The following is a 10,958-nucleotide window of genomic DNA, read 5'->3' as shown; positions in this document are numbered from 1 at the left end:
AAAACATTGGCTGAAGTATTCACTTTTAAAATGACACTTGAAAAGACAAAAAAAGCCTTTGGTCAATATGCTGGGAGGATATGATTGGCGTTAACGTGGTTTCATATACCAGTATCTATTAAACAGATATTCTCATTTCCTCTTGATTAAATGAAATTTTACCACATAATTATTGCCACAACGCATGGATTGTCCCACACACACTACCTAGAAATTATTTGAATGTGTACGTATGGACAATTTTTACCAGACTTGCAAACTAATAAGGACACATCCTGAAAAGTAAATGGATCACAATGCCATTTCAAGAGTGTGTGGGATGTTTCAGGAAAGGAAACCTGAGAAAACCTCTCTTTCTCAATGAAGAGCACAGCTCTTTGAATTAGTATGTTTCAGTGGTGCTGTGATGCTGAGAAAGCTGCCTTGCAAGATCTAGTGTAGTGGTGATCTTTCTTCTCGGAAGGCATGACATACCATAGTAACATTATATGTTGGATCTAATAGACATTATTGTTGGATTCTCAATACTGTTCCGGAAAAGTATGCTCCTGAGTAGTATTCTGCTGTAGTGGACATTGGGTTTTGAGTTTGTTCAGTAATTCAGTAGAAAAGTTGAGCTGTTACGGAGAGAATTAAGCTCTTAAAACTTTTATTTATTCCAAAATTTGTGTATCTCATTGGAAAAATGTGGATTTATTTCACATAGATGCTGCCTCTACTATGGTCTGAGATATCCACGTATAAGACATATTTTATCTGAAATTATATGATCCACACTTCAGAAAGATCAGTTTGGCTGTGGTTATTAGCTGTTGCAAAGTAATTTAGACACTGTGTTTATGTATATTTTCAAGCAGAGTTTCTTGCATCTGTCAGGGTAAGAATAGAGCATATTTGCATTTGGTAGCAATAAGGCAGTGAACCATGTCTTACATTTTCCACATCAGAAATTGGGTATGGAAATTTCTTTCAGATTATGTGCCACAGGACAGTAGCACTTTCTATCTGAAAGTGACAGTCTGTATATATATATTTAAGCCTTGAAAGAGCTCTACCTTGGGGAGGATTGCATGATGGCATTGTAAATACTCTGATGGGGTTTTGAATATACAACCTGTAGAGCTTTGGGCATCTTGAGAGCTGAATGTGTGAAGCATTCACATATACATTAAAATGGTGCTGTTGTTTCTCCTGCTAGCATGTAGATTTCTTTGAAGACACTTTTATCACCTACAGAAAGAAAAGACAAAAAGTTTCCCTGTAATTTTTTTCTAATTACAGAAGCAGGAAGAGGGGCTTGACGGAGGGAGAGAGGACAGGGAGGGAGAAGACGTCACAAGTAATCCTTATCAACTCATTCCCTTCTTATCTTTAAAGCACATATGACAGCTCTGCTCCCTTGAGTCCACAAATTAGTAAGAGAACCTCTGGCTTTTTTCTCTGTGACAGACACTTTCTCTCCTCTATACAGTGCATTATCCTCTTCCAAATCTAACAATGATCAGCACATTGAAAAAAATATAATGTTCAGCATGCCTTCCAGCTGTCACACATAAAACTGTTTAACAGTAATTATCTTTTAGATACCTCCTAGAATTAAATAAACATATGATTCAAAGAAATATGGACGTATTAAGTGTGTTGGTGTGCATTTGGCAGATGTTTTTTCATGTATTTCTTACAGTAATTTTAAATGGTTAGTATTTCAAATGGTTTGGAATCAAAAGCAGATTTCAGGAAATTATTTCTCTAATATCTGTCCTGAAGTGAAATTGAATTGGGACTTTGTTCTTCTACATCATGTGAATAGTAAATTCCTCTACAACATTTTGGTAGACTGAAGTTTTGCTTCATGGATTGATATTCCATCTTCAACCTTTCAAAATATATATGTATCACAGACTGCACGAAAGATTGCTCTTTTAAAAAGAGCATTAGAAAAACATGGTGAGGTAATGTTAATGGCACTGGCCATCTTGAAAACTCTTGTGAAAAGGGTATCACTTACAAAGAGACTGCACTTAGATTTTAAAAAAAAACTTGTTTAACTCAAGTTCTTCTACCTCTACTACCAGTCCCTGGTGGTACTACTACCAAGCAGTGTGACTTGAGGATTAAAACAACATGAAAGAAAATCTCCTTGATATGAAAGACTGTCTGCTAAAGGTTAAAAGTAATAATTTTGGTAACCATCAAAAGCACGAATTTGGTCTGAAGACATCAGAACACCGTAGCACTTGTTCCTTCACTAAAGAAGTTCAGTAAACTGGAGGCAGGACAGCCTGAGAGCCATAATATTCCATTGCAGATTGGAGGACTGATGACAGGATGAATTCGATTTAAACAGCCCATAATTGGAGCTGTCTGTCAGGGATCTAGCAGAGTGTTCTAACTGCCCTGCAGGTGACAGAGAGAGATCCCTTCTCGGGCAAAAGTGCTCTCAGACACTCTCAAATCACATATACAGATGGCAACTTTTCACCCTCTTATCCACCAAAAACTTGCTCTCTCATCTAGCATCAGTCTACCAGTACACAAACTCAAAGACTCACAGAATGGAGTTGGAAGAGACCTTTTAAAAATCATCCAGTTCAACCAAGCCACCATGGTCAGGCTGCTTAATCTCTGTCCAGGCCTTGAATACTTCTAGTGAGGGGACATTCACCATTTCCCTGGGCAATCTGTCCTTCCAGCTTTCTGGGACATCTTTATTCAGGAAAAAAAGGACAGAAAAGTCATTGATACTTCTAACCACAACCACCAGTTAATAGACATTAGGTTCAGAGGAGGAAGGAACAAGAGGAGAAACCTAAATTTGTAACCACAGATTAGCTCAATCTGTAGCAATTGCAGTTACCTGGATGAATTCGTTAAAGACAATGGGGCAAAAAAGAGGAATAGCCTGACGTCTGTGAGTCCTTCAAATTGCAGATTCATCAGTCCACCCATAAGGAAGACTATACTCAAACCTGGGATCCAAGTGGATAGAATGGATACAAGATATGTGAACTGGGATATAGACAGGAAGGGTATCCTTGATGACAGGAAAGGAGTTGGTTTCAGGTACTAGGAAAATAAAGTCTGAGAATGAAGGGTAAGAGGGTAGAGAAGATTATGCAAGAAAGACAGGAGAAGCAGTGTCACAGGGAATAAAAGAATGGCAAAATAAGAATGGCAAAACCCACTAAAGTTTAAACGAAAAAACAACTTATTTTTCCCTGTCCTACATGAATGTACATGAGTTTCCCTGGTCATAACTCTGTCGTACATGAATGTCTTCTATTATTTTCTGTGTTCCTTTAATATCTCATTTGTTGCTTCATTGGGCACAGCCTCTAAGAATAAGTAGCATAATTAGAATATCACCTCAGGCTACTATTAAAGATTTTGTAGGTTTTTTGTAGTCACTGTACTAGTGAGAACTTGATTTTTTTTTCTCTGCAACAGGGTGAGGACTGATATTAAAAAATATATTTTTGCGGTTGTATATCTCTTTATGCATTTCAATACTCACTGTGAAACCATTCCAAAATATCCATAAGGCATAGTTTTCCATTCAGAAAAGCAAGTCCTAGCCTCTGAAGCATTTATTTAACATCAAGGAGAAAAAAAAAGAATAAAAGCCTAATCCCTGGATAAGCAGCCACACAGCCTTCTACTGAGGAGGCATGCTAAGGCAAATGAAATATCTGAGTTCAGCAGATGCCAGAGGACTTCTCTTCCAATAGAGTGTGTATCAACTCTGTTCTTGCTTCTTCACAGTGCACCACCTTCCAAAATACACCCTAGAAAACCATTTTCCATGGCTCTCTAAAGTGCTTGCTATCTGCTTTGTTTTTTACAATTGCTTACAGGCTGATTTAAAGGGATATTTCCTGTAAAACTCCATTCTGATTCTGAAAAATGACCATAATAAAAATACCCTTTCATATGCAACATAATCAAAAGTGGTGAATTTCATAACATAAAAGCTATGTCCTGTGCTTTACTGTATTAGCCGTACAGATATAATTCAGATTAAAAACAACCTTGTGTCAGATGTGGAGTTGTACCTACTTATGGAGAACTCAGGCTAATTGTTATGCTTGGCGACAGCAAAATAAAACAAAGCCTTATAACCTAAATTATGTGTGCCAAAGTGTGAGGTGAAAACAGCCTTGAATTTCAGAGATTATGGGTCTATCAAGCAGAATTATTTGTATTTCACATGTAGATAATGTTCTTCTGCTGCAAAATCACTTGAATCATAGATGTTAACAATGCAATAGCCACTTGACCACAACTCAGATTTATGTCTGCAAATATGTATTTTAATTGTAATGCTGCAACAAGAAACTATATGGAAGCATAGTATTTACAGCTAAACTCAAAACTATATGAACTTCATGGCCATTCAAAATACTATAGAAGGTATCAGCATTGGTATTATTTTTAAGTATTGTTTTTAAGGCATTGTTTTTAAGTATTTTTTTGTTAGAAGTACATCCATAATATCTACCATTAGTTATATCTGTGAACCAGACAGTGAAGTGTCATAAGTCACAAAAATTCTCTTTGGTTCAGCCCCTAAATCTGCTGTCCTCATTTGTGGTTTAGATCCAACTTAGATACTGAAGTTTTTTCATATACTTTGCAATATCACAAAGTCATGATTGTGAAATAAAAATATTTTTTAAAAAATTACCTCATCTCTTCTGAGCAGAACCCTCAAGTTCTTTCTTCCATATTTCCACCACAATTTCATTTTATGTCTCCTCTTCGTAGCCTTTTCTTCCTCCTCAGTATCTCCAGATCTCCAGCTACTGCACTGTGTTTCAGAAGTTAAGACTTAATCTTAGAATTCTGGAGATTTCAAGTTCCATTCGTATCTTTGATTCTGTTGTAATGTGTGGTTTTGAGTCATCAGGTAACTTGCATCTGTAAAGTGGAGTTGTTTGCATCTGGCCAGCAACATGGCATATTTTGAATTGAACTAAATAATTTCCTGTGTCACTATGAGGTATTATTAAGTACCAAACACTTTGGTTCATGGCCAAATTAATTGGGAAAGATTTTCTCCCAGACTGATGCAATGGAAACAAGTGAACTTTTAGTAGATTTCTATATAGTTCAATGAATAAGCTTTGCTTTCATTCACTTCTCTTCTCCAAGGCAGGGTCAACTTTCCCTGTGACACTCCAGAAGCTTCTTATTCAAATCCTTTTAAAAAGTTTGCAATGAAAATATACATGATTTGTTTCTTTAAGTTTTAACACTGATTGCAAAAAGGATGTCGCTTTGTATTTATGAAACCAGCCACTCCTTGCCCAGTCCACAATGCACTTTAAGAAAAGTTTATTCCTGTATCTTCAGAGTTATTTTTTGCATGCTTGTTAGCCTTTTGCAGATTTCTTCTTTCTAAACTAAAAAAGGCTGTTGCTTCCAATTTTTATAGTTCTGCAATACAACTTTATTAGAGCTACAAACAAGAGTACAATGCCTTAATTTATACAACAAACAAAAATTTTTGCTTGCATCTCCCAGCATGGCATTTATTTTTATTACAGCTTTCTTCACAAATTTATATATGCATGTGTTTATTCATATCTGTAGGCATTTTCCCTGTTTTATCAGCCTGCATCTTCAGCTTGCCAAAATGATTTTGAATTCTGAATCTGTCTTCCAGAACTTTGTTGTCAGCCTAAGCCTGGTGTTATGTGTAAATTTAGTAGTGTCCAGTCACCAGAAAAATAGAATTCCCCCAAAATACTGGATGCAATATTCCAGATACCACCTTAAAAAGTGTTGAGGAAGATAATCACTTTCCTTAATCTACTGGCTATGCTCCTGGTAAACCAGATTAGAGTGCTGTACACTCTATACTTATTCTCTAGACATTTACTGCAGTATTTTATATACTTAGCTACCCATCTACTGTGGCAGTTAATTCTGATTTCTTTGTCAAGCTCTTGGAATCTACTTGTGTTGAATACTGTTGATACAATTAATTTTACCACCAGACGATAAAAAGGGGGGACTGGGATGGACTCATTGATAAAGTTCCCAGGTACTTCTATGGTAAATACGGTTACGGACTCTGCACTGCTTTTGGGGTTTTGGCTGCTGAGTTTCAGAGCCAACTTCCACAGCATAGCTGACTGACCTTAAAACAGATTGCTGGGAGATGCCTCAGCAGGGCTCAGCCCCCTCTCATTTCAGGAGCTGCTTCTAAGATGGGTGCTCATCCTTGCTCTCTCACTGATCTGTGCTGCAGCTTTGCCAGAGTCTTTCCACCTGACTAGCTGACATGGATACAGATCCTGGTCTACAAACTGGAATTACTGGCTTGATCTTGGACATGTCATATCACTATGGACACATCTGGCATGACTGGACTGCTGGCTGACCCATCATAGAGCTTCTCTGCTATTCTTGCCCATAGGAGGTGGGACTGCATGCTTGACAGTCCTGTCCTTGTCTGCCTTGTGGTGATGCTGCCTTTTTGGATCTCTTATCCTTATGGAAGAGCTCCTCCTGCTGCTCCTTGACATGACCATTGTAATCTATGCTTCAACCATAATTCTCCCTGTGGACTTACACGATGTTGAGCAGCTTTTGAAATAGTTGACTACTAGGCCTCTAGAGTAGCCTTTCTATAAACTGTGTATGAGTATATATATGTACTTTGCTAGTTGGCTTTATGAGGATGGGATGTTCAGGTTCAGCTAGAACCCATCTGATCTCTGATGTTGATTTTGACTCATGGGTAGACATTCTGGAAGATGGCCTGAGAGACCTTTGTCTCCATCTGTGTCATGCACTCAGACTGAGTGCCTGACAATCAGCATCGAGGGAGTAAGACTGCAAAATGCAATGGAACACCTTCTTCTCAGGTGTTGGTGACCTGAATGTGATATGGTGACAGTGACAGGCATGAGATCACTACATAGAACCTTAAACTGATCCTTTTCAGGTCAAAATGTGTCACTTCCTGCTGTTCCACCGAAGTGCACAGCACAATATGATCCAAGGAATTGGATGGTCATTTTTCGCAGGGTGAAGGAATTATCTACCCATCAGCAGCTTCATTTGACCCTTCCTGGAGAAAAAGATTGCTCCAATACTTTCTAGATAATTCCTGAACATGAGCATAATTGAGAATACGGGAGCAGAATCAAATCCAGCAGCTGGAACGGCAGCAGTGTCATTCAGATTGTCAGCCTATTGCCAGATAGGGTAGGCTTGGCTTGGCTTTTGAGGTCTGCAGTGAGTAGAGGCACATGAGTCACCCTGGGTCTCTTAGCCATGAAAACAAAGGTCATCCCCTGGTGTGGGTTACCAGGATAATATAAAGTTATATAATGCAAGTTCTGTAGTTTGTTGCATAAGGGATGAATTGCAATTTAGTAATAACCCTAAATTTAGAATTATTTCTGTAAGCAGTTTGTTGACTGCAAACTGTGTCTGATTCTCTAATTGTACAACATTAGGAGGGTTCTGTAGTATGTTAATAACTACAAACAGACATTGTTCCATTGTTCCATAATTTTATTAAATGCCTAACATATCCTGTTGAAACATCTCCAGCAGAGATGGTATTTATGCTATTTGTTTATATCTATACTTGCTATTCTACATAATTAAATTCTGTCATGTATGGGCTGTGTTGCTACAAGTGGATGAATCTGTTATCCTGATGATGTGTGGGTGCTACAGCTCTGTTTTCCTGAAGTCAAGCTAAGGAGTGAGGCTGAGCAAATACTCCTTGGGCAGGTATCCCTGCCTGTGGTGGGGAGGTTGGAACTAGATGATATGTAAGGTCCCTTCCAATCCAAACCATTCTACGATTGTATAATCCTGTGATCTATAGAAACACACACAAGCACATACAGTCAGACTATTCAAGCACAGACTTGGCCATGCAGATTACATGGACAGGAAGTACTTGAAAATTTTACTTTGAGAATGCTTTGAAAATTTAGTTAATGTCACTATGAAGCCATCAGAATTAGCAAGATATTTAAAATCTAAGCATCCAGAGCACAAAGACAAACCTCTACAATTTTTTCAGCCATGTTTCAAGCCGCATGACATTCAATTCAGTACTTAAAAAATTTCATCAAACTTAATGACAAATGTGTAGAGAAGCCTCCTTTAAGATTTCTTCCTTCACAGCAAAAGAAAATATGTCACATAGCACCAGAGAAACACTTATTCTTCCTGCCATAAAAAATAAAACTGGCTGGGATAATACACAGAAAGCAATAGAGCAGCAAACTAAAATGGATTCTTGTTGTCAGCAAACACTGTTAGAAGACACATAGAAAATACTACTGAAGGTTTGAAGAGACAAGTATCAGCATAAATTACATAGTGGAAGAGGATCCCTGAGTGGATGGATGAAAGTACAAATGTTTCTAAAATGCCTCAGATTAAGGTATTTGACAAATTCTGTTTCAATAGTGAAATAAATGAAGATCTACCTTCTGTAAGCCACTGAAGGGAAGATTTACCACAGGAGTTGTATTCTCAACAGTAAATTATTTATTTAATAAGAACGTTTTCTGGAAAAGCTGTGCAAGTATAAAGACCAGTGGAACAGCTGCTTTGACTGGCATAAAAGAAGGATTGGGTGGTAAGGTTACGTAGTCACCACTACACCTGGAATTTGTTCACTGCAATGTTCATAGATGAGTTATTACAGCAAAGAAACTGGAGCTAGACCTGCAAAAGGTGCTACAGGATGTCATCAGTTTGGTTCATTTCATAAAAACAAGGCCTTGAAATATTAGAACCTTTACAATACTGTGCAATGACAGGGAAGAGACGATGAAAATCCTTTATACCTGTGGGAATTTGAACTTGAGTGGCTGTCACATGCCCACCAAGCCTATTAGCAGATATTTGAATACATTTGATAAGGACCTGCTTCAGTCTTAGAAGAGGCCACAGAGAAGACATGACAGTGCAAGACAGGGAGAGACTAAGGCATAAGATATAAAAAAAAAACCAAAAAAACAAATCTAGGCATGTAAAGCAGGACATCAGATACTGAAGTGGAAAACCACAGTTCTAAAAACCCCAGTTCACCTGCTCCATAACCCTTCCAATGCAAATCCTTTCACAAAATAAAAACTATGTAATTGAATCTTGACCCAATTTGCAAGCTTAGACAAATCAGCTGAGCTAGCAACCCCAAAAACAAGACCTAAAATAGCAGAAATATTAAATGACATTAGGACACTTCTGCCCCTGAGATAAATAGGTGAGCATTGCCCATAACAGCTCCATGGGATTGCCAATGCCTGGCAGATCTAAGGCTTTCAGGAGCTGAGGAGAAGCTGGATAATAATTGCAAGCTCTTGAGTTGCAATGATGACATCTTTTGCTGTCCTTTGTCTATCAATTGCTATAATTGAATCCCTGGCAGGAATTCTAGGAAATGGAATTATCTTGGCTGCCAGTTCATCGAGCTGCATTGGGAGCAAGACATGTACCCCATATGATATGATTGTGATCTCACTGAGTTCATCTAAATTAATTTTGCAGTCATGGACTACACTGGATTTCTTAATAAGTATATTATATGAACCCTTCTTTTATAAAGAAAACATGTTAGTAGTTTCTGAGACAATTTTTACATTTCTGATCTACTCCAGCCTCTGGTTTGGAGCCTGGCTTAGTGTCTTCTATTGTATCAAGGTTGCCAGTTTTACACAGTCTTTCTTCATCTGGCTGAAGCTAAGAATTGCCAGGCTGGTGCCCTGGATGCTGCTCACAGCATGGCTCTGCTCCTTTGCAGCATCAATTCCCTTTGCCTGGGATGTCTACAGTGCGCACAACAACTTCACTGCTCCTTTGTCCATGACAAACTCTTCAGCAGGGAGAACCACAAGGAACAACAGTTTGCCTTTATTGATTGATCTCTGGAATGCGAGTACAGCTTTGCCTTTAATACTGACTGTTGGTTCAAGTATTCTGCTGATTCAGTCTCTGTGGGTACACACCAGGGAAATGCAAAATAATGCAAGTGGCTTCAGGGATCCCAGCTTAGAGGCACATATGAAAGCCATCAAGTCAGTCTGTTCCTTCTTTATCTTCTACATTACATATTTTATTTGTTTGGTTTGCCTCTACTCCAGAGTTTTTTCAGTTTTTAGTGATAAGGAATCCATGTGTATAGTTATAATGGCTGCCTGTCCTACAGGACACACAAGGGTTTTAATTTGGAGCAATCCAAAATTTCGAGAGCTGCTTGCTAGGATTTGGCACCACACAAACTGTCCTATCAGAACTATATCCATGTAAAAAATCATTATTTAGCTTGGACTTTCTAGTTTAGATCCAAATTAATTAAAATGAAGTTGTCAGAGATATAAAATAATAGGCAATGGAATTAATAGATTACGGCCTTGATCTGGAATCATGAAGAAGAGTGAAAATTTGCTTTACATGTATGTGAGTCTTGTTTTGAAAAATTGTGTAAGTTGTCTCCTATTTGCTACACTTTCCTTGGAAATTGCCATTTTTCTGGGACAAGAAAAAAACAAGGCCAAGACTCAGATTCCAGTATGATTCAGTAAAGAACAAAACCGTCTTTTGACCTTCTTCTGCTCTTCCTGAAGTAATGATTGTTGTCAGTGCTTTATTGTTACATTAGGTCTGGAGTTTTGGGAGCCTTTCCAGCTGCAGTGGAAGTTTATTCACTTTTAAAGTGACTGTCACAGAAACATACTTGACCTGAGCCTTATGTTGACTAAGCCCATCCTGATTCAATGTGTCTGGTTTGGATGTTGTCAATCTGTTTGAAGCAATGTACCTGTAATTGACCTGAGTCTGTGCCTGAATTGTTTTATTTTACAAATTAAAAAATGCCAAAGGATAATTTGTACTGGAGTATTCCTTCTCCTCATGACATAAACTGTGCCACAGAACTGTCTTACAGGAATATTTTTTATGCCATGTAACAGGAATGATAG

At 38.0% G+C, this 10,958-nt stretch overlaps 1 protein-coding gene across 1 annotated transcript; it reads left to right on the top strand.

Moving 5' to 3' along the window:
- The first annotated feature begins 9,351 nt into the window (after nucleotides 1–9,351).
- On the top strand, nucleotides 9,352–10,287 carry LOC128784357 (taste receptor type 2 member 40-like). The gene has a single exon (XM_053935885.1). The coding sequence runs from the start codon at nucleotides 9,352–9,354 to the stop codon at nucleotides 10,285–10,287; it is 936 nt and encodes a 311-aa protein (XP_053791860.1).
- The last annotated feature ends 671 nt before the right edge of the window (nucleotides 10,288–10,958 follow it).

The sequence above is a fragment of the Vidua chalybeata genome, chromosome 2, assembly GCF_026979565.1.
Source record: "Vidua chalybeata isolate OUT-0048 chromosome 2, bVidCha1 merged haplotype, whole genome shotgun sequence".
NCBI classification, from domain to species: domain Eukaryota; kingdom Metazoa; phylum Chordata; class Aves; order Passeriformes; family Viduidae; genus Vidua; species Vidua chalybeata.
This window is presented reverse-complemented; position numbering and strand designations above follow the sequence as displayed.

What these genes read in the sequence shown, in the direction of transcription:
- LOC128784357 (XM_053935885.1), top strand. Translation starts at nt 9,352, where the DNA reads ATGATGACATCTTTTGCTGTCCTTTGTCTATCAATTGCTATAATTGAA.